At 48.8% G+C, this 23,402-nt stretch overlaps 2 protein-coding genes across 13 annotated transcripts; both read left to right on the top strand.

The window, feature by feature from the left end:
- Window positions 1-270: 270 nt before the first annotated feature.
- Window positions 271-22,360, top strand: HOGA1 (4-hydroxy-2-oxoglutarate aldolase 1). Of its 12 annotated transcripts, none has more exons than XM_081215832.1 (7): window positions 271-888; window positions 11,508-11,654; window positions 11,857-11,984; window positions 12,478-12,744; window positions 12,871-12,967; window positions 14,676-14,809; window positions 21,372-21,655. In XM_081215832.1, exons 1-7 carry the CDS (start codon window positions 678-680, stop codon window positions 21,546-21,548), a joined length of 1,161 nt encoding a protein of 386 aa, XP_081071958.1. In that variant the 5' UTR covers window positions 271-677; the 3' UTR covers window positions 21,549-21,655. The 12 variants fall into 12 exon arrangements, with proteins under 12 accessions (XP_081071958.1, XP_081071953.1, XP_081071960.1 ...); XM_081215827.1 differs by having other exon boundaries at window positions 21,385-21,473; XM_081215834.1 differs by having other exon boundaries at window positions 272-888; window positions 12,478-12,712; window positions 21,385-21,655.
- LOC308611725 (uncharacterized protein C10orf62) lies at window positions 895-10,900 on the top strand. The gene has a single exon (XM_081223738.1). The coding sequence runs from the start codon at window positions 4,538-4,540 to the stop codon at window positions 5,258-5,260; it is 723 nt and encodes a 240-aa protein (XP_081079864.1). The 5' UTR covers window positions 895-4,537; the 3' UTR covers window positions 5,261-10,900.
- Window positions 22,361-23,402: the final 1,042 nt, after the last annotated feature.

The following is a 23,402-nucleotide window of genomic DNA, read 5'->3' as shown; positions in this document are numbered from 1 at the left end:
CCCCTGAGCCAGCCCTGCTGCTTTTCCTAACAAGGCCTCTTTTTGCTTCTTTCCTGCCACTCCACTTCCCAAGTCCCAGTGTGGATCAGCTTCCCAGGGCACTTGTCCTGGGGTCCCCTCCTGGCGACAGCTGTCCTGTGGGGCTGTGTGTGACCAGCAGGGGCCTGTCACGTGGCAGGCTTGGTGGGAGGAGCTTGGCAGGGGAGTGGGGCAGTTGCGGGCAGCAGATTACAGGCCTCATCCAGCCAGCCTCGCCTCCCACAGGGAAGGGCCGGCTCAGCCAATCGGCTCCGCCAAGCTCGCAACTGCCAAGCGGAAGCCGGGAAGCCAGCCTGGCTCCTGACTTTGGGGCTGGGAATTGTGGGAGGAGGGCCGGGCCCCACTGGAGGCACCCTTTTGTGTAAGAACCCCAGGAACCAGTCCTCCGTCTGGCCACAGGGACACTGGGTTGTGGCATTTCTCCAGCTGCTCCCCAGGGGGAGGGAAGACCTCCCTGGAGCCAACAGGCCTAGCCTCTGACCCTGGAAACACCCAGCCCAGGCCTGCCTGAAGGCCAACAAGTCAGGGAGCGGCAAATTTTTAACCAGACACATTGATCATTAACTGGGGTAGGAAGGAGTCCAAACTCAGCATCCCTTGGGGGCAGAGACCAGCTGGGCTTTGAGCCTCCTGTGGAGATGCTGGGCCCCCGAGTCTGGTCCTCTGTGAGGCAGGGGCTGAGCAGGGCCTTGTCCAGCCCCATGGGGGGCTGGGCCTCAAGGGAGGGGAGGAAGGTGGACATCTCAGGCATCTACCCCCCTGTGACCACCCCCTTCACTGCCACGGCCGAGGTGGACTATGGGAAACTGGAGGAGAATCTGCACAAACTGGGCACCCTTCCCTTCCGAGGTAAGTGGGGTCTGTCCGCTGTGGGAGTTGGGGAGATGTGAATGACCTTGGTCTCCTAGCCAGCAACCAGAGGAGGGTACACAGGCTCTTTCGAGGTGCTCTTCGTCAGTCGGGTACCCTGGGAGTCATTTTATTATGGAAGAGGAACAGGGGGCATTGGTCTGGAGTCAGGAGACAGGCAGGAAGCTAACTGCTGGCCTGTGGTCTTGGATTGAATCTCCTCTGCCTCAGTTTCCCCAGCTGTAAACTGTTGAAGTTCTTAGCCCAGCGTTATTGTGAGGATCAAACTAGATAATGGGTGTGAAAGCCTTTGTCAACCAGCCACTTTGTGCAGATGTGAGGGTAGCGGGGTGTCACGTGGCAGCCCTGCCAGCGGGCTCATCTCCCTCAAAGCCTTGTTTGCACACTCTCTTCTGGGCAAAGCCTCCCTCAGCCAAATTAATTCCTGTCCTGGATCCTCTGACTCATTTCCCCTGTTACACATGGGCCTCCCCTCTCTGAGATCAGGGACCAGATCATATTTGTGACATTCAACATACGACACAGCCACAGGCACGATGAATGAAGATAAAAGAAGTGGCAAATTCTGCCCATCCTGCCCTGCCCAACCTCATCCATCACCCGTGACCGTTCCCTGACTGAGGCAGTGCTCTCAATAGCCCCATTTCACAGAAGGGAAGCTGGGGCTCAGAGTGACGAGATCACTTGCCCAAGGTCACTCAGCTAATAAATGGCTGAGCTGGGATTTGAGCTCAGGTCTGACTGCACAGCCATGCTCGGTTTCACTCCACTGCACTGACTGATGAGTCGCTAGGCCAGATTCTAATAAATAGACCCTGATGGGCACCTACTTGGAAATGGAGTGGTTCCGACTGGGGTGATGCAGTGGAGCAGTTGGGAACGTGCACTCTCGATTCAAACCACAGCTTGACCACTGACTTAGCTGTGAGATAAATCTCTCTAAATCTCAGTTTCCCCATCTGACACGTAGATGTAACAATGGCCACATCATAGGAGGGTGGGGAGAAGCATCTGAGAGAATGCAAGTGAAAGCATGCTGTAAATTGTGAAGGGCAATGTACATTAGAAGGTGTGGATTCCAATGATAACGATGATTAGAATGGCAGTATGATCGCCACTGCGGGCAGAGCCGCATTGTGACAGTGCCCGCTGGCCTGACTGAGACCCCATTCGTATCTCAGTGCTGAGGCGATGTGAACCTTCCCTAGCGGACAGTGAATGCCCTGTGGACGTCCACACTGAGCAGTGACACAAACTCTAAGTACATTTCTGCTGGGGCTCAGCCCATTGGCGCCCGAAGGTTTGGGCTGAGGCCCGGGTCTCTTGAAGCAAAGTGAGAAGCTCCTTGAATCTCTAAGCGAAGACTCTGCTTCACCTCCCAGGTTCAAGGACACCCTAGTGCCGGGGGTGGGGAGGGTAGACTTTGCATCCAGTGTCTGCCTGCGCCCCAGGCTCTTCTCTGGACCCTTCCTTCCCCCTCCCCCCAACTCACTGCTGCAGTGGGGACAGGGGTGCCTAGGAGCACAGGCTGCAGAGGGTTTGGCAGGCTGGCCACTGGTAAACTACGCAGGCGCCAGCTCCTACCTCAGCTCTCTCTTACCCCCCGCCCCCCGCACATGGCGGGGTGTGGCACTGTGTAGAAGAGCCCAACACCTGGAGTTAGAAGACCTGTAGGAGTTCTGGTTCTGCCAGTTACGGCGACCTTGGAAAAATCACTGAACCTCTCTGATCCGGCTTCCTCATTTTAGAATGGCAACTGGGCCACAGCATTCAACCTAGTCCTCCCAAGGAACCCAAACCCGAGGTCCTGGCACAGATAACATCGGGCCATAGCGCCCAGTCACAGCTCCCAGGATGCAGCCAGGATGCCTGGGAAGGGAGCAGCCAGTGAGCCACTCTAGTGTGAAAATCTATGTCTCTCTTGCTGGATCCTCACCCCCTTTTGCAGCCCAAACTCAGGGGCAGGGGAGGGAACCATCACATATCACATTGCCAGGGCCTCCTGCAATGAGTTAAAGGTCCTCCAAAGAGGAGATGGGAACCTGCCCTTGATGAATCAGTGAAGAGTTAAGAGATTCTTCTGAAAGGCAATGCCTGAAACTGTGCAGCTCTATTTATTATTTACTTATTTTTTTCCAGCATAGTTAATTTGTACTAATTATTTGAATAAAGAGCATTCTTTTTAAATAAAACTTATAACCGGAGACCAGAGAGAAGGGTTTTTGCAGAAGGGCCATTGGCCCCTGAACTCACACCCACAAACAACCTCAGAGATGAACTTTGAATTGTTATTTCCAAATGAGGTTAGTGGATGACCCCGGAGTTACTCCAGCAGGATCAGGGAGATGATGTTTCCCAGAAAACCTTAAGCTACTGTCTTATTCCCTTATTAAGAAGGAAAGACTATGGTTTCTTGTGATAGGTATAATATTTTGTGTATATTAAAGCCATTAGTTCGTTAAATAAAATATTTTGTTTAAAATATCACAATTTTTATAATCCTATCTGGCAATGAAAAATGTGTTATATGCCTCTGGGAGTGGCCCAGGCCTGTTTCTGCCCTGAGAGGCCCTGGGTATAACTTGGGATTGACGGTCAGACTCTCAGGTATCTGTACCCACAGAGAGCCTGGCCAGCTGGCCCACCCACTCATAACCTGAACTGTGCCCACTTACAGGGGAGTTGGGGGCAAATTCTGGATTTGCAGGTGCATCACTAAGCCAAGAGGTAGCAGCCCCCATCCTGCAATGGCCCCAGGGATCTGGGACGGGCTGAAGTCTCCTGTCCTATGTATTCTGCCTTCTCAGCCTACTGCTTGTCTTCCCCCCAATTGTGACCTCATGTTATTCCAGAATGAGCTCCTTTCTGGACCCCTTTGGCTTCTGGACCCTCTCTGTTATGGGGCTGGGGGCTGTAAGTGGGGATGGAATGCACTGAGCTGGCAGTGGGGCTAGGCCCTTCATGGAGGGAGACACTAGCCTTAGGCAGCCAGGAATGGATGCCAGCCCAGCCAAGGGGGTCTTTCAACCATGGCCAGCTTGACCCAGCAGCTTCTGCCCCTTGGGTGCCATCAGATGGGGAGGAAGAGAAACCAAAGACTGGAGGATAAGAAGGCCTGAGTTGCAGAATAGGTCACAAGCAGGAGGCAGAAGGGACTCAGAATTGGGGAAGCTACACTTCCACTGACCTTGGGGACAGCTGTCAGGGTAGGAGAAAGGTCCCAGGCCTCAGCCCATGCCTGTCAGACTCTAGTCTGACAGGCATGGGCTGGAAAGTGGAAGTGATAAAGATAGGATAGGAAGATAGGAAGTGATAAAGCAAGGATCCTGTGACCTCTCCCCGCCCCGCCCCTCAACCACCTTCCTCACAATGGGGTTCATTGCTGAGGTGGGAGGGGCATCCTAGGGAGGGCACAACGGGGGGGGGCTGCCTGCCAGACAACCTTGGGGAGCCTGTCCTTTCAAGCATGAGCCATACCATCTGAGCTTCCCCCACTCCCAGTGTGCTCTTAGCTCTGCCCGCCTGGCGTGGGGTCCTGGAGACCTTCTTGGAGCTCATCCAACAACCATCATGCAGGGTGGTGCTGGGGACCGCCCTCTTATTTGGAGGTGGAGGCCTCCTGTTGTGGATGCAGAGGAAGAGGAGAAGGAAGACAGATTCTGAGACTGCACAAGACGAGCAACAGCCACCAGAAAGCGAAAAAGCAAGGAAGGAGAGCTGGATCAAATCGCACTTTAGCTCTCTTTCCGAAGAGAAGCTGGCTGCCGGCAGCAACCCCACCTGCAGCCACAGTGCCGGGGCCTGCAGCAGCGGTGCTGCTGCCCAGCCTGAGAGCGGCAGCGGGGAGGCCAGCACCATGATTCGTGTAGAGACCTTCACCACGAGGCAAGGAGAAGAGGGCACGGCTCTTCACCGGGAGCCCTTGACCAGCAAGCAGAGGATGTCTGGGACCTCAGTGACCAAAGAGACCCACAAGGAGTCTGGGAAATCCTCGTCCACAGATGAGGCCACGTGGGCCGCCGTGGCTGCCTGTACCAAGGAGATTGACACCAAGGGGCAGCAGCTGGCTATCTCCATGTTGCAGCGTGCCACGGCTTGCCAGAACTCAGGCCACCTGGAGTCCAAGGACATCACCCAGGAGGAGCTGAAGGCCCTCGAGGAGGTGGAGATGAAGCTGAAAGGGAATTTCCTCACCCAGCAGGAAACCACCACAGCTGGTGCCAACCACACGCACACCTTCCATAGCCCTTGCCACCATGGCCACCAGGGTTATCCGAGCCACCCGAGCCACCTGTGCCACAGCCTGCTGAACCGCAGCCGCCAGGCCTACCAGCCTTTTAAAGCCACCTAACCACAGATGGAGATGCCCCTTCCCCCCACAGGGCTGGCACACAATCACAGGCATCCTATGTGGTCCATCTCTCCGGTGGGGCAAACTCTGTGGCCCAGATGCTGCTCAAATCCCTTCTTCGTCAGGCCCTCACAGGGGTCCCGGGCCCCTTGGATTCTGTGAGCGGGGTCTGCCACTGATGGCCCCTGATGGAGGGAGAGCTGGGGGAAATTGAAGCAGCTGAGACAGACTCGCAGGCCACGGAAGACGCACCAAGAGAAGATGCACGAGGCAGATCCCAGGAGCAGCCGAGAGCACCACGCTGATGCCAGCTGCCTGGAACTGAGCCAATAAAGCCTTGTATACCCTCACTCTGAGTCTGAGGGCTTTGTGGCCAGCCCCAGGTCTGGGCGGGCCTCTGGGGAGAGGGTTCCTCCTCCCACAGGCCTCTTCGTGTGGGCTGATTCGAGACTCCATAAATCGGCCGCCCGGGTCTCAGTTTCTGGGCGTGGGGAGTCTCCAGGGGGCTCAACCGCCACCGACCTGCGGCTGCCCAGGAAGGAGGGAGCAGCCGGGAGAGACAGGCTTTGAGAAGCCAGGAAGTAAGCAGGGGTGGGATGTAGGTCATCCTGTGTACTACCGCCCTCTCCCTGCTCGCACTGGGATCCGTGTTGGTGCCTCCCCACCGCCTACCTTCAGAGCTACTGTGCGATATGCTCTCTCTTCTTTTTTTTTTTTTTTTCTTGCGGTACGCGGGCCTCTCACTGTCGCGGCCCCACCCATTGCGGAGCACAGGCTCCGGACGCGCAGGCTCAGCGGCCATGGCTCACGGGCCCAGCCGCTCCGCGGCATGTGGGATCCTCCCGGACCGGGGCACGAACCCGTGTCCCCTGCATTGGCAGGCGGACTCTCAACCACTGCGCCGCCAGGGAAGCCCTGCTCTCTCTTCTTGTTCATGCTACTCTTGCTGGGGCTACCTCTGCTGCAGTACTGCTAAACCGTCGTAGGATTGGTACTACCAGTAGCTCCGCCCGCCTTTTTTTGTGTTTAGTATATGCCATGCTCTGTGTTGTGTTACGGCACAGCCCCATGAGGAAGGTATTATGTTATCTCCATTTTGTAGGTGAGGCTCAGAGGTGTCATTTTCCTGAGACGGCCTAGACAGTAAGTGACGTTGCTGGGGTCAGAGCCCAGCTTGGCCTGACTCCAAAGCCCGTACCCCGAATCTCTGCCCTGTGCTGCCCCTGAGTCCAATGCCCACCATCCCTCAATCGGTCTATCTCTCTTATACTTATCCCTGTCCTCTTCCCACATGTCATGTCACTCACTGTGCCCTCCGGCAAGCCTGGGACTCTCCTTGCCTCCTCTTCCTGGGTTTCACAAAGCCATTTCTGGAGCAAGCAGTGACCCCCAGTTAGGCAGTTAACGGGAGGCAGCTGTCTCCCCCATGAAACTTGAGAGGAGTCAGCTACATGGCACTGTCTAACCTCCAGTGTCTCCTTTACGTAGAAATTTCTTACCATTTGCATCTATCATGGATTTACCAGTGGTTCCCAATCTGTGGGCCTCCAACTCCAGGAAGAAGGTGTCCAGAATCATTGCAAAGGATGGGTAAATCTATAAACACCCTAAATGTTGTCAGTTGATTTTATGGAGCATAGTTGAATTTGAATATTTTTGACATTAATAATGAGTGACTTTATATAAATGTTGATGTGTGTGTGTGTGTGTGTATTTAATAATGAGTGACTATATAAATGTTGATGTGTGTGTGTGTGTGTGTGTGTGTGTATTTAAATATAGGGACTTCATAATAGGGACTTCCCTGGCGGTCCAGTGGTTGAAACTCCACGCTTCCACTGCAGGGGGCGCAGGTAAGATCCCTGGTTGGGGAACTAGGATCCCCCATGCCACACAGTGCAGCCAAAAAAAAAAAAGTACTTCATAATAGAAATCTTAATTGGAAAAAAAATGGGGTTAATAATACTGGAAAATGTTGGAAGCTGCTAATTAGACGGAAAGCGAGAGCAGTGAGGTTTGGCTTCTGCAAGTGATTGTTAAAATGCATAAAATGCATGCATTTATCTGGAAGACCTTAAATCCCTTATTTAAAACTTATTACATAAAATTTCAGATTAGCTAATTATGACTTTGGAATCTTAACTTTTAAAAAGTTTCAAACTGGCAAAATTCAAATAAAGTCTGTAGTTAGTATTGTACCAATGTTAAGTCTCTGGTTCTGATCATTGTACTCTAGTTAGGTAAGATGTTGTCATCAGTGGGGGCTGGGGGAGGGATGTATGGAAATGCCCTGTACCATTTTTGCAACTTTCCTGTAAATTGGAAAGTAGTTCAAATTAAAAGTCAAAAAAGTTTTCAGACAATTTAGTTAAGAGTGATATCAAAGTTTTATGACAGTTGTGCTACAAGGAAAATTGCTTCTAAGCAGCCAACTCAAGTATATACTTTTGGTAAGGATATTTTTATAAGAAAAGAGAATGGTTAAATCATTGTTAGACTAGATAGAAAGAAGAGAGGTTAACAGTCACTAGACTCTTGTCTGAGAGTCCACTGGGAGAGTGGCTGGTTTCTCAGATCAAGGCTTAATTCCATTAAAGCTCATTAGGAAATTGCTTAAGCATTTCATCAGGAACTTTCATTTCTTCCTAGTGGGAGGTTATGAATTACATCATGCAAAAAAGTTCTGCCCTAGACCAGGTTTGGGACAATTTTTCTTTTATACAACAAATTATCAACGCACGTGTCAACAGGCAGTGTGCTGGGTATCACGAAGGAGGCCAAAATGAGGACACCATCTTTGATCTCGATGCTTCTAGACAAGGTAGGGCAAGTGCTGGGCAAGGACAAAATGCTATGGAGCACAAGGGAGAGGGGGATTAGGGAAAGGCTTCGTGGTTCTTGCAGCATTTGAGGGGCTGCAACTAGGGAGGTGTTCTGGGCAGAGAGAAAGGTACAGGAGCAAAGGTGTAGAGGCAGGATGATGGCAGTGTGTCTGGGGACTCTGACAGTCAGTTTGGCCAGAGGGGAACATTCAGAGATAGGCAAAAGGGAGGAGGAAAAGCCCGAAAAGTGACTCCAAAGCCTCAAGGCAAAGAGAACTTAGGAGACTGTCCCATCCAATTTCCTCATTTCACAGCAGAGGCCAGTTTGAGAAATTTTGCCAAGTCCCAACAGGTGGGGGTTGGGCAGATTGAAGGGTTCTGAGGATCTCTGTGCAGTTTTGAGTAGGCAGCAGGGAAGGACAAGGAATAGGTAATGGAAGTTCAGAGGAGAGATGTCCAGTGAAGGCTTGATCCCAGGAAGACTTCTCGGAGGAGGTGGCAATGATGATGGGCCAAGGGGCATAACACTGACTGGGGATACTCCTTACATAAAAGAGACTGTGATTCCTTTTGGCCACAGTAAATCACCCTGTTGCTTGTGTGTCCTCAGCCCCTACCTACTCCCCTTACCATACCTTTCTGGTTCTCCAGAGCAGCCAGAATAACCATGGGGGCAAGGGAAAGAAGCTTCTGAAATGAGCCTCTTTCCTCTTAGAGCTGGAGGGGGCCTGAGAGGTTCCTGAGTGCAGCCTCCCGTCCCATACCAGCCATCCTCCCCCTCCTCAGACTGAAAGTTGCCACCCTCCTGACTTAAGGCTTGAGCTCTCCTCTGACTAATATAATGATTACAGCTAACATATTGAATGCCAGGTTCTAGCTATTCTAAGCACTTTACAAATAGTATCTCATTGAAACTTCACAAATCTTGAAAAGGGCACCAATATTACCCCCATTTTTCAGTTGGGGAAGCTGAGGTTTGGTTAAACCATTTGCCCAAGGTCTCAGAGCTGGCGAGGGGCCACACTGGGAGTTAAACCCGGGCTCTGACAACCCTACTGTGCTGCTGCCTGCTTCCCCACCGCTCACTTTCCTCATTCCCCACCCATCTGGAACCCTGGCCTTTTCCTCTCCTTTAGCCCCACCTCTACACCACAGTGGCACATTAGGCCTGAAACTGGACGTCTGGTCAAGGAGAAGGAGGGGGGTCTTGGCAGTATCAGTTCACAGACTTCAAAGTGCTTTCTTTCTCGTACATTTTCTCATTTGAGCCTTTAAGACAGCCCTATATGGTAGGATTGAAGTGGCTTTATTGTCATCCCAAAGAAAAGGAAATGGGGTCTCAGAGAGTGATGTGACTTGCCCAGTAGCCAGAGGGACTGGAGTCCAGCGCTTGTCTGACTCTATCACACTTCCTCTCCCCCAGCCTGGCAACTGTTCCTTCTTGGGAGTCAGGCCCGGGTCGGATGCTCCCTTAAATGAAATGAGGAGAAGCCACTAGGAGTCTTGAGCACAGGGGCCTGCTTTGCCCACCCAGGACAGCTCAAGACCCAGCTGTCCTGCTGTTTAGGCCAAGTCCAACTGTGGGGACTGGAGGCTTCTGGAACTGACCACCAGAATGAAAGGGGACTTGGGAGTGAGTGACTGTGTCTGGAGACATGTCTGAAGCAAGAAGCCCCCTTCCAGGGGGCTGGCAGGAAATGTTGCGGAGGCACTGGCAAGAGCCTGATCTCTAAATTCTTAGCCAGAGGGTGCTGGTCCAATCGTGGCTGGATTGGAGCCCCCTCTGGGGTTGGCAACTCTGCAAGTGGGGTGATGCACTGGGAAATCACTGTGGCCTTATGGAGCAAGACAGAAGGAGGCTCCTACCATAGGCCCCTAGCCTGACATGGAGGAGTTGATCCTGAGGAGGCAATCCAACAGAAGCCAAAATCTATTTGCCTCAAGATGTTCCCTGCGATGTTACCAAGGCAAAAAACTGGGGGAAATATGCTAAGTATCCGGTGAGCTCTTCTGGCAACCCACTCAGTGGACTTTAATGGTAGAGTGAACAGCACAGAGAAAGGTTTGTGGTGTAAAGTTGTCTCCCCATCACACTGTGTCCCCTTAAGGATGACTCACAGGAACAATCTCTCTTTGTCCCAGTGCCAGGAAACTCTGTGTTTCTCCAGGGCAGCTGCTTTGCTTTATCTTGATTTCTACATATCTGTCAGCTGACCACATTTCCCTTTTAGCTTTGACTGTCAGGAAGCTCCAAATCAAATTTCTGGCCCATCAGAACTGTATGGCAGGGATTTTGTATACTAACATTGCCCCTGGGTTTCTTTTCTTTCCTTCCTCCCAAACGGTCTTCTATTTATTAATAATCTTCGTTTATTGTATGCTGTATTTAAGAAAAAAATTTGAAATGGAATGGAGAGGAGAAAGAGCAGGAAAGAGAAAGTAAAACAAAACAAGCTGAGAGGAAAAGGGTTTAACATTCCATTTAGATTCAGCTGAAGAGCATCAATTCTACTGGTCTCTCATGGATATAAAAGGGTTGACACCTTTAACTGCTAAAGTTAAAAATCTCACAGATGATGGTTAAAAACGGAAAATGCAAAATAAAATAATGAGATGTCATTTTCCACCCAGAAAATTGGCAAAAATTAGTTCTGACAATACTCAGTATTGGTGTGGATGAGCACTAACAGTTTTTTCTATGTGCTGCTGGGGTATGAACTGGCTAATTAGAATTTTGGCACGTGAAGATGCATTTACATGCGACTCAGCCTTTACATGCCTAAGTATCTAAACTGAGAGAAACTTTTAAACGTGTTTGTTTCAGCATTGTCTGTAATAGCAAAATTAGGATGTATTCTAAATGTCGTCAAAGGGAGAATGAAAAGTAAATTGTGGTCTAACTTCACAAGAGAATATTATACAGCAATGAAAGTGAATGAATCAGAGCTCCCTGTACTGCTGTGGCCAAGGTACAAAACACAATGGTGAGCAAAAATGGCAAACTGCAGAATGTTATGTAAGTGTGATTCCATTTCTATAAAGTTTTAAATGGCAAAACCCATCTTATAGATTGTTTATGGGTCCAGATGTATGTTTCAAGGGTATAAAGACATGAATGGGAACAATAACCACTTGAGACACGCCAGAGATGAGGAAGAGGAGGGTGACGGGGCGGGGGGCGGGTGTCGTGGGTGCTGGGTACACCGATGTGGATTCTATTATTAACTATTCTTTTTGGCATGCCTAAAATATCTCATTAAAACAAAGAAAAATGGTGTGAACACTGTCACCGCAACTGGGTAGAACGCTCTGCCTGCATCAGGACAAAGATGGGAAGGAAATGTGTGATAAACTGTGGTGTCGGGGAGGTAGGAGCCTGGGTGAGCATAAGTCCAACAGCCGCTTTTTCACAAGCACGTGGGAAGGTGTCGCCTCTCTTGCAGGCTTCGTGGTCCAGGGCTCCAATGGCGAGTTCCCCTTCCTGACCAGCAGTGAGCGCCTGGAGGTGGTGAGCCGCGTGCGCCAGGCCCTGCCCAGGGACAAGCTCCTGCTAGCCGGCTCGGGCTGCGAGTGTGAGGCCTTAATGCCCCGGCCCTGGCGGTAGCTGCTGGGGGCGGGGGCAGGCTCCCTGACCTGGGGCTGGGTCCGGTCTAGCGCTTGCTCTGTTTCTTCTGCGCTGCGCCCCTTGCTTGCCCCAGGGTCCTAGCCCAGTCCTCTGCCTCCTGCCCTCGCCCACCGCGGCCTGTAGGGAAGACTTCCTCCTTCCTCCTGCAGCCACTCAGGCCACGGTGGAGATGACGGTGAGCATGGCCCAGGTCGGGGCTGACGCCGCCATGGTGGTGACACCTTTCTACTATCGCGGCCGCATGAACAGTGCCGCCCTCATTCACCACTACACCAAGGTGGGTGTGAGGGGTGGGTGTGGGCTTGAGGTCTGGGGCCAAGAGGAAGCTGGGTGAGGCAGAGATGCTGCCTGGGGAGGGGAGGGGAGATGAGAGAAGCTGGGAGCAGAGTGGTGAGCCTACTTCCCATGAATGTCAGCTTTGGGAAAGGGGAGGGATGCCACCAGGTACCAGCTGTGTGACAGTGGGTGACTGACCTAACCAAGCTGTATTGCTGTTTCCTCCCCTCCCAAATGGGAGGAATAATGGAATCTCCCTCCAGGGTGGTTGTGAGGACTAAATTCAATCAAAACATAAAGGACTTAGAGCTGTGCCTGGCACACGGAAAACACTCCTAAGTATTAGCCAGGACTAGTGCTTGCAGTCAGGGTGCATAGCACTGTGACTTCTAGCCCAGCAGGTGGGCCAGTCCAGGTAGCCCTGCAGAGACCCAAGCCCGGACCGCCTCAGGCCTGGGGCAGCTGCCCTCTCCTCTCTCCTCTGTGCCCCCCAGGTTGCTGACTTGTCTCCAATTCCGGTGGTGCTCTATAGTGTCCCAGCCAACACGGGGCTGGACCTGCCTGTGGATGCGGTGATCACGCTTTCCCAGCACCCGAATGTCGTGGGCATCAAGGACAGCGGTGGTGATGTGAGCGGCAGCAGCTCTCGGCTGGGGCGCCCTCCTCCTCTTCTCTTCTGCTACCAACTTCCGGGCAGCTGTGGGACCCGCTTCAGTCCTGGGCTCCTGTGTGGGTTCCCTCTGTCCTGTGGGCTCTCTGGGGTTCGTCTGAACTTTGAGGCATCTCTCTGGGACCTGGGCTCTCATTCTCCCACACTTGCCCAGCCCCCATCCAGGCTGGTGGCAGAGCCTGTGGGCCCAGCTCTCACACCAGGTTTGCCGTTACAGGTGACCAGGATCGGGCTGATTGTCCACAAGACCAGGAGACAGGATTTCCAGGTGTTGGCTGGATCGGCTGGCTTCCTGCTGGCCAGCTATGCCGTGGGTAGGCCTCTCACTGCTCTCAAACTGGGATGAGTGACCAAGATATATGCAGGCAGCTGGGTTCTGCTGGGAGAGACAGTGAGGGCCGGGACTGGGTGTAGAGGGGGCCTTTGCCAGCCTGCCTGCTCAGAAACCTCAGAGGTCTGGCACACTGCTTACTTATCTGAATAGTGGGTGCTTGTGAGTGACCTTGTGGGCAGAGGAGGGTGGCTAAGTACAATCCCTGGCCTGTAGGGGGGATGCCTACAGTTTGCTCTAAGTCCCAAGCTCCCTGCTTAGGTGACAAATTTGGCTCCTTTAATCTTACCTTGTAAATCATTCTCTGAGGGAAGAGGCCTTGGGGCCCTTCCCACTAGTCTGGGAGTGCATTTTCCTCTCTCCGTGGGTCCAGGCCAGAATGAATTGTCAGGCCTGCGGGGTTGGGCTGGGGATCTTCGGCTGCCTGATCAGACTCTGTTCCAGTCCAGGATCCTAGGAATGTCACCATTAGACCAACTGCTCTTATCTGCTTGGGGTCAAGGTCCTTGGGTTCAGACTGGATTTGAGCCGTGGAAGGGAGGGAAGCATCTGCTCCCTTCAGCTGAAGCCCCAGTGAGTGTAGATTTGAGTTACTTTTCCAACGATGCAGGGGAAAATGCTGGTTCCTATTCTCTCTTGTCTCTGCAGACTTTGACTTGTAGTATAGGTCCTGCGTAGCTCCCCTCTGCCTTGTCACAGTCTCTAAAGGGAGAGTAGAAGGGACCCATTTATGCTTCATTCCTGAGAGTGTGGTAGATGGAAATATCACAGGCTCTGGAAGTTGCGGATTTGAGCTGGAATCTGAGCTCTGCCATTTATTCACTGAGAACCAACAGGGCAAGGTACATGACCTTTCTGGGCCTGAGTTTCTATTCTGCAAAGCAGGGAGGTGTTATGAGGATTAGAGAACATTGGACTTATGTCTGCCATAGTGCTCGGCACATAGTAGGTTTTCAATAAATGGCATCTATATTAGCTCATTCGAGCTATATTAGCATTAGCTTGAAATGCCTACTCTCTCTCCAGTCTTGAGGCCACTCTGCTTTGAGTCACCCCTAACTAGCTTTGGAATCACACTCACAGGCTAGCAGAAGTGGCAGGAACCTCTGAGATCACAGCCAGCCCGTTTTCATTGCTCATATGGGAACAAAGAGAACCAGAGAGGGGTGATGACTTGTCCAAGTTTATGCAGCCAGTGGGAGGAAATGCCGGGTCTCCTGACTGTGTCTAGTGCTCTTTCCCCTCCCCTAACCTCTCCCTCACCGCTGTCCCAGGCTGAATTCACTGGGGGGAATAAAATTTCAGTAGAGCAAAGGCTTCCCATCCACTCCATCCCCTTCCAGGGCTGATGAGTCCGGGGGCTATTGGAGGATCGTGGAGGTGTCAACGGGCAGGGGGGACTTTACTCTGCGGGGCCGGGGGGCGTGCAGAGAAGGAACTGTCCTTGAGTTAGCCTTCAGGCTCTGCTCCCTGCCCCTCAGCCTGGGGGAGTCTATTTTGAAAATGCTGGAAATGTTCTCTCTGGACATCTGTACTCTGTGAACTCACAGAGCATGTCGCAGATGTGGCTAACCAGTGGCCTAGAAATGCACAGCCTGTCTGCCCAGCACAAAGAGGTGCTGGGGACCAGGATTTGGAATTCTCTGCAGGCAGAGGCTCTGGCTGGTATTCTGCATCTTACTCTGTGGCAGGAGCTGTGGGGGGCGTGTGTGCCCTGGCCAATGTCCTGGGGGCGCAGGTGTGCCAGCTGGAGCGACTCTGCCTCACAGGGCAGTGGGAAGATGCCCAGAAGCTGCAGCACCGCCTCATCGAGCCAAACACTGCGGTGAGTTCCCAGCCAAGGGACCCAGAGTGGGGGTGGTCTGTGTCCTCATTGGAACAGGAGCCAATGCTGGCATAGGAGTCCCCACTTGGTCTCTTCCCTTTCAGAAAGTCCTTTTAGAGAACATCCCAGTGTGGGAACTCTTTGTGCCTCCCCAGAAAATCTTGACTTCAGGAACAAAGTCGAGCCACATTGGTTCTCAAACTTACGTGTGCATTAGAATTCATTTAGGGAACTGGTTAAAATTCTACTCCTTTAGGCTCAGGAACAGTCATTGAGACAAGCATCCTGGGTGAGTGTGACATCAGGAATCCTGGAACCTTACTTAGAGATGCACTGCCTAAAGAGAGGGAACCGTGGGCCTTTATGTCAGCTTTATAAGGGGCCAGATCCTGAGAAATAGAATGATTGAAAGTAATAAAGGAGTGGGAAGGCTGGAGGTATTCAGAGCGCAGCTTTCCCAGGAAAGTCCTGTCTTCAAATAATCCATTCTGTAGTCAGACTGTGTACCCCAACTCTGTGCTGGGCCAGTCAAGGAGAAGAGGCAAGGTGGAATGCTTGTCAATTGCAGGCAGTGTGCTGAGCCATATTGGAGTCTGAGGCATAAAGAAAAACGTGTGTCCCTGGAGACATGTTTTTATTCATATTTTAAATTAAACTTTTAATTTTAGGATAATTGTAGATTCACATGAAATTATAAGAAACAATACAGGAAGATCCCATGTACCCATTACCCTGTTTCCCCCAATGGTAACATCTTAAAAAACTATAGCATGAAATTACAGCCAGGATTTTGACATGTATACAGTCAAGATACAGAATATTTCCAGCACCGTGAGGATCCCTCGTGTTATCCTTTTAGAGCCACACCTACTCACCTCCTGCCCCCACCCCCTCCTTAACCCCTGGCAATCACAAATATGTTCATTTTTATAATTTTATCAGTTCAAGACTGTTATATAAATGGAATCAGGTAACCTATAACCTTTTTATTTACTCTATGAACAAATCTTTTTTTTTTTTCAGTCTGTAACCTTTTGAGATTTGCTTTTTTCACTCAACATAATTTTCTGGAGATTCATTCAGGCACACGTAAGCAATAGTTCCTTTTTGTTGCTGAATAGTAGTTCATGGTGTGGCCATAAACAGCTTGTTTCACTTGGTGAAGGAAAGCTGGTTGAAAAGCTGCTGTGTACATTTCCGAACAGGTTTTTGTGTGACCATAAATTTTCATTTTTCTGGGATAAATACACAATTGGTGGGTCGTATGTTGTTTGCAAGTTTAGTGTTTTAAGAAACTGTTTTCCAGAGTGAGTGTACCATATTGTATTTACATCAGTGTAAATGTATGCGTGACCCAGTTTCTCTGCATCCTCACCAGCATTTGGTGTTGTGACTTTTTTTTTTTTTCCATTCTGATAGGCATGCTGTGACATCTCATTGTGGTTTTAATTTACATTTTTCTGATGGCTGGCTAATGCTATTGAACATCTTGTCACTTATTTATTTACCATCTATATATCCTCTTAGATGAAATGTCTGTTTATGTCTCTTGCCCATTTTCCACTTGGATTTTTTTTTTTTTTTTTTACTGTTGTGCTTTGGAAGTTCTTTATACCTTCTAGATACTAGTCCTTTGTCAAAAATGTGGTTGGCAAAGATTTTCTCCCAGTCTGTAGCTTGTCTTATCATTCTCTTAACAGATCTTTTGCAGAGCAAAAGTTTTTAATTTTGAGGAAGTCCAATTTATCAATATTTTCTTTTATGTTTATGCTTTTGGTGCAAGTCTAAGAACTCTTTGCCTAGCACTAGATTGTAAAGTTTTTCTATTTTTTTCCTAAAAGGTTTATATTTTACAAGGCTGTGACCCATTTTGAGTTAATTTTTGTAAAATGTATGAGACTTAGATCAAGGTTCATTTTTTTTCTGTTCTTTTTTGGCCTGTAGATATCCACTTGCTCCAGCACCATCTGCTGAAAAGATGGATCTTTCCTTTACTGAATTACTTTTGCACTTTTGTCAAAAATCAGTTGGGTGTATTTGTGTGGGTCTATTTCTGGATTCTCTATTCTCTCCATTGATCTATCCCTCTGCAGTACCATACAGACTTGATTATTGTAGGTGTGTAATAAATCTTAAAATCAGATTTTAAGATTTTAAGCTAGACTGATTCCTCCCACTTTGTTTTTTTCCCCCAAAATTGTTTTAACTAATCTAAACCCTTTGTCTTTCCATATAAATTTTAGAAAAATATTGTGTATGTCTACAAATACTTGCTGGAATTTTGATAGGAATTGTGTTAAACCTGTACACCAATTTGGGAACAATTGACATTTTTACTGTGTTGTCTTCAAATCCTTGAATATGGTATGTCTCCATTTATGTAGACCTTCTTTGATTTATTTCATTAGCATTTTGCAGTTTTTGGCAAACCAGTCCTATACAAGTTTTGAGAGATTTACACCTAAGTGGCTCATATTTTTTGAGTGATTATAAATGATATTGTATTTTTAATTTCACTATTCATATGTTCATTGCTAGTATGTAGAGGAACAACAGTTGATTTTTGCTTCTTTATGTTGTATCATATGACTTTGCTGAACTCACTTATGGGTTCTATGAGGTTTTTTCTATATTCCTTGGGATTTTCTACATAGACAATCATATCATCTACAAATAGGGATGTTTTATTTCTTCCTTTCTGATCTGCATACCTTTTATTTCCTTTCTTGCCTTATTGCACTGGCTAGAACTTCCTGCACTATGTTGAATAAGGTAGGAAGAGTGGACATCCTTGCCTTGTTTCTGATCTTAAAGAAAAGCATTCAGCCTTTCACTGTTAAGGACAATGTTAGCTGTAGGTTTCTGTAGATGCTCTTTTTCAAGTTGCGGAAGTTATCCCTCATTCTAGTTTTCAGAGAGTATTTAAAAATCATGAATGGGTGTTTAATTTTTGTCAAATTTTTCTGCATTGATTGATTTGATCATGTGATTTTTTCCCCTCTTTAGCCTGTTAATATGGTAAGTTACATTAATAATTTTCAAATATTGAACCAGACTTATATCCCTGGGATAAAACCCACTTGCACATGGTGTATAACTCTTTTTATATATTGCCAAATTCCATTTGCTAATATTTTATTAAGGGTTTTTCCTGCCTATATTCATGAGAGATATTGATATGTAGTCCTTTTTCTTTCTTCCTTCCTTCCTTCCTCCCACCCACCTCTTTCTTTCTTTCTTTCTTTCTTTCTTTCGTTCTTTCGTTCTTTCGTTCTTTCGTTCTTTCTTTCTTTCCTGTCTTTGTCTGATTTTGGTATCAGGGTAAAAATAGCTTCATGAATTGATTGGGAAGTGTTCCCTCCTCTTCTGTTTTCTAGAAGAGGTTGTGAGAATTGGTGTTAAGTCTTCTTTAAACATTGAAAAACAATTCTCCAGTGAAACCATCTGGTCCTGGAGATTTCTTTTTTGGGAGTTTAGAAATAATAATGGCTCCACACTAGGCCTCTACAGGTACCTCCCTAGTTGGAAGGGGTAGAAGTGCCTTCTTATTGCTACCCGTGTGGCTTCCACTGAATCTTGAGTGTGTCTGGTGGGGTGGCCTCCTTAAGGCTGGGCAGTGGTCAAAGGTCTGCCTCTCCTCATTAGGCCTCTTCTGAGACATCCCTCATGGATGGGGAGGAGCACTCTTTACGGCTGAGTGTGGGGTAGAAGTTCTGGCTTCCAATTCAGCCTTTGCTGGCCTGCGTGGGGTGGAGCCACAGCTTTCTCCTGTGGGGTTTGGCTAGTGTAGAGTGAATACTGTCTACAAGTTCTCCATCTTGCTCAGCTGATGGAGAGAACAGGTGTCTGTGGGGCTTTTCTTGTCTCTGCTCGTTGACATTTCAGGGTCACTGTTCCTTCAGCTCCCAGTCTGGACCGGGGGGCTCAGCACCGTGTTGTTCCTTGGGTACCAGCGTTCCTACTTGGTCTTCCTTCTCTCTGCCTTTCAGAATTTTACATTGGTTATTATATAATGTCCTGGGTTTTTTTAGTTCTACTTACTGGGAGGAATAAGGAAAAGTACACCTATTCCATCTTCCTGGAAGTGGAAGCTCTAAGCAGTTTTCTAAATGGTGATTTTTTTTTTCCCTCCTAGAACATTAGCTGGAAAAAAATATTGAAAAATTTAAAAGTAGGCACATTAAAATTCATAGCATTTTTTTTCATTTAAAATATTTTATCTAGGGCTTCCCTGGTGGTGCAGTGTTTAAGAATCCGCCTGCCAATGCAGGGGACAAGAGTTCGAGCCCTGGGCTGGGAAGATCCCACATTCCACGGAGCAACAAAGCCTGTGTGCCACAACTAAAGACCCAACACAGCCAAAAATAAATAAATTTGTTTAAAAAAAAATTCTAAAAAAAAAAATATATATACATATATATATATTTTTATCTATACCAAAAACATAACTTATTAGAATTTTACTTCCCTGGCTTGAATGGAAGCAAACACATCAAAATAATTTTTTTTCCCAAATCTACTTCTAGAAAAAAATTAACCATTCAAAATATGCAAGACATGTATATAGGGGCACACATAATTAGTTTGCCTCAGGCTACAATATGACAGGGCACGGCTCTGTTGGATCTTGTCTTTATTTAAAGCTTTGACACTTTGTTCCTCATGGATTTTTTTTGCATTTTTTTAAAATATTGCATTAAATATTTGTCTTGTGACTGAGTTTTGCCTCTGAGGCAATAGTCCCAGACGGAGCTTGGCAATGTTTTCTTTGGTAAAGTGGTGGGCGGGCTCTAGATTTCCCTCACAGCTTATCTTTACCTCAAAAGGACAGATTAACTCAGATTTAGAGAAAGGACAGCTGAGGAGGCAAGCACGAGTTTCCCTGGATGTGAAGGTTCTCCTGGGATAGGACAGGCTACAGACAGGGTGTAAGAATTGCAGAAATGAGGGCCTTTCAGCTGAGCCCCATCAGGGCCCAGGCTGTACTATACATTCTGACATTCCACTGGGGTGGGACCTCTGCTCTCCCACTCCCATCTGCCTGTGAGAGAGAAGGTCCCAGAACCTGCAGACCACCCGGATAGGAAGAGGAGGAGTTTCCAGGCCGCTTGAGGTCTGGCCTAATAATGGCATTTTTCTCATCCAATTCTTGTGACATGGGGTAGATGTTGTTACTTCCTAATTTGATAGATGAAGCAGCTTGGGCTGTCCTTTGGGAAGAGAGGATACTTGCTGCCTTCCTAGCCCTTGGCATTCCATCCTGCCTTACCCTTCACTCTGCGCCCCGTCCTGTGCCAACTCTGGGCACACACTCAGGAATGCCTGGAACACCTTTCTGCTGCCCAGGCTGTAGGCTCAGCCACCCCAAGAGCAGCTTGATGTCACCTTATTGCCCTGCCCTGCTTGAACACAATGTGCGTCCACTGCCCTCCCACCCAGCCGGCCTGTTGCCCCGGCTATATTTAGGATATTCCCTGGTTTTTACCTCCAAAGCGTTCAACCCTTTCTCAGCATCTGAAGAGGGGCAAATCAGAGATCTTCAGACCCTTATGTGGAAGAAAGCTTTCCTCTAGGTACTTCTTGTTTCCATCGTCTTTCCCACCCTAGTCAGGTTTTGGGTGAAATGTTCAGGTTATTAGAACAGGATGAGGGCCAGGCCTGGGAGGAGGTTTGCTAAAGTCTACTGGCCTCTAGTGGTGAATAGTTATTAGTCAGTCATTCAACAGTGGTTCCCAACCTCTTTACCCCAAACAACCTCTTTTATTAGTTTTACCCTTCATGAAGCCCATATTTCTAAGGTTTTACTTCCCTCAAAATGAAACTTTATTAAGTAATAATTACTTTCTTAGTTTTTAGGTAGTCAAAGATTAATCTAACACTTCCCATCAGCATGAAACAACCCGTTGCTATGCTAAACACAAAAAAATTGATTCTTCATTTTCTGTAAAACTCCATGCGTGATTTTAAGTTAGATCTCCCACTACAATGGAAAAGACTTTAGAGATCGTGTTATCCGGCACCCTCGTGTTTTAGGCAAGTGAACTTGCTCAGAGATAAGTTGATGATACAAGGTTACAGAGTGAAACTTCTTCGGACAAGGATGCATTGTTTTCCCTGAGAGCATTTGGAGTTGGGGTCAGGGAGGAGCTATGGGTGCATGGGGAGGGACCCTGCTGCGGGGGCAGTAGAGGTCTGGGCTGTTCCGATTCCCCACTCTTGGTGTGCCCTGGGTCAGGTTCCAGGGAACTGGGCTGCAGACCAGTGAGGCTCTACCGCCCAGACCCACAGCGCTGCTGCTTTCTCCCATCCCAGTTTGAGGACCGAATGCCACTCTCCTCCCCGATGGGGCGGATTTCTCTCCTAAAACCAAAGCAGGTGCCTTCCTTCATTCTAGGTTTTGGCATTGTGGTCTCTACTGCCGACCTGCCTTCTGAGTTCCCAATCTACCCTGGGTGTCATAGATTTGGTAGTTAGTTTACCGGGAGGGAAGGGTGGGAACCCTAACTTTCTGAAAGTGACACATGTCTGGGTCCCAGATGTGAGTGTGCAGGGGACTCCCCAGTCTCTTCTAACAGGCCCTGCTCCTCAGGTGACCCGGCGCTTCGGGATCCCGGGGCTGAAGAAAACCATGGACTGGTTTGGCTACTACGGAGGCCCCTGCCGCGCCCCCTTGCGGGAGCTGAGCGCCGCCCAGGAGGAGGCGCTGCGCCTGGATTTCACCAGCAACGGCTGGCTCTGAGCGTGAGGACGGGACGGCCGGACCGCGCCCACCCCAGCCTCCTGCCTTGCGGTAGCAGCCTGAAGAGGAACGCGGGGGGACGAGGGTTCAAGGCCCCTCTTCTTACTTCGGTCATCCAGGTAGCCTGTCTCCAGGCGCTGCCATGCACGCTCGTTTCCTGTTCTCCCGGCCCCATGACCTCTCGCATTTGTATCCTGAACTCTGGGTCTCTAGAGACCTTCAGTCTGGGAAGGAGCAATGACTTACTTGTCTTTCTACTGTGCTTTTCTATCCCCTGAGACACGTGAACCAGGAGCCAGAGGGGAAAGTCAGGGGGGCAGTTGGGCACAGAAAGGCCGTGTTTTACTGAAAGGAAGACTGCTTAGACTTGGGGGTACAAACCTGAGTCCAGCACAGTGCAGCAGGAAGCCAGGGTGACTCCTGAGAACCCAAGTTCTGACTCCTTCTAGGGGAAGCAATAGGTTGGGAAACCTGATCAGAAAGGTGTCACTGGTCTTTCAAAGGCACCCCCCCGTCCAAGCTGCATTCTAATCCTTTCCTAAATCTATTTTGATTGATCTCATATTGTCTCTAGCCTTGATCCCAACCATCATGTGCACCAGTGAGACAGCCCAGTGGCTTGCCAGACTGGTAAATAATGACACCTGGTGGATAAATATTACATTCTAGAAGGCTATTCTAGCCAACCCAGGTCTGAAACATTAGGAAAGGGGATTTGGCCTGAGGTAGGACCATCCCCTTGCCTATACACACTCTGCTTTTACTGTTAGGAACAATTACTTTGTTACTGCAATAAAGTTGAATAAGTTAAATTAGTGTGGCTATGTACAGATTAACACTCCACTGCTATGCAGATCTTAGGTTTCCAGCCCAGATATCAAGAACCTTCCCAGAGGCAATTTAGCTCCCAAGGTCTGCGTTTTCCCAGCTCTGAGAGAGGCCCTAAGAATACTAAGCAAACATAACCATTAGATTATTGGAGGCCTAGGGAAAAAGTTATTGAAGTTTTAAATGAGAGAGGTAAGAGGCATAAAGGTTCAAGTGAGATATTTAGAAACACTTAGCACATTCATTTAAAAGGCTGCTTTCTCTAAAATGTTCAACCTTGGGAATTCCCTAGCGGTCCAGTGGTAGCAATCCGGCTCTCACTTCTGAGGGCCTGCGTTGAATCCCTAGTCAGGGAATTAAGATCCCACAAGCAATGTGGCCAAAAAAAAAAAAAAAAAAAGTTTAACCTTATTCAGTGATATCTGACTAGTGGCAGAAAACCTGAGATGAATTTTTTAAAAACTACTCTCGTTTAAAAGAAAGGTAAACAGATCTTTGTTTAGGGCAAGGGCTAAAGGAGCGAATATAAAAGGTATCAATCTTCAGCAGAAACTGGGCATCTGGTTGGCACTGAAACTTGAGGCTCAGCACCTGGGCTCTTCTCACAGGCAACTTCTGGAAGATCTGGGCTCAGAGGAGAATCAGGTTTAAGGATGGGGCAAAAAGTTAGGGCTAGGGAGGCAGCCTAGTATACTGGTGAAGAGCTCAGTCTCTGGGATTTCCATTCTTGGATTTGCGCCTTAGTGTCTGCAAGACCTTGGAAAACTATTTAACTGCCCTGAACCTCATCTGTAATACAGGGATAATAATGGTACCTTCCTCTCAGGGCTTGTAAGATCATGCAAGTGAATGGGTTAGCATGGAAGGTGAATGTTCAGAGAAAGACTTGCCTGAGGTAACCCAACAGGTGTGACAATAAATGGTCTCAGGACTTGGGCACCCTGACATTCAAGGTGATGAGGAGTTCAGTGGAAAGTGCTTTGGAGTCAAAAAGTCCCAGATACAAATCCCACCCAGCTCTGCCAC

This window comes from Mesoplodon bidens (assembly GCF_964165515.1).
Source record: "Mesoplodon bidens genome assembly, chromosome: 1".
NCBI classification, from domain to species: Eukaryota; Metazoa; Chordata; class Mammalia; order Artiodactyla; family Ziphiidae; genus Mesoplodon; species Mesoplodon bidens.
The sequence above is the reverse complement of the archived record's forward strand: the minus strand, read 5'-3'. Positions and strand labels throughout refer to the sequence as shown.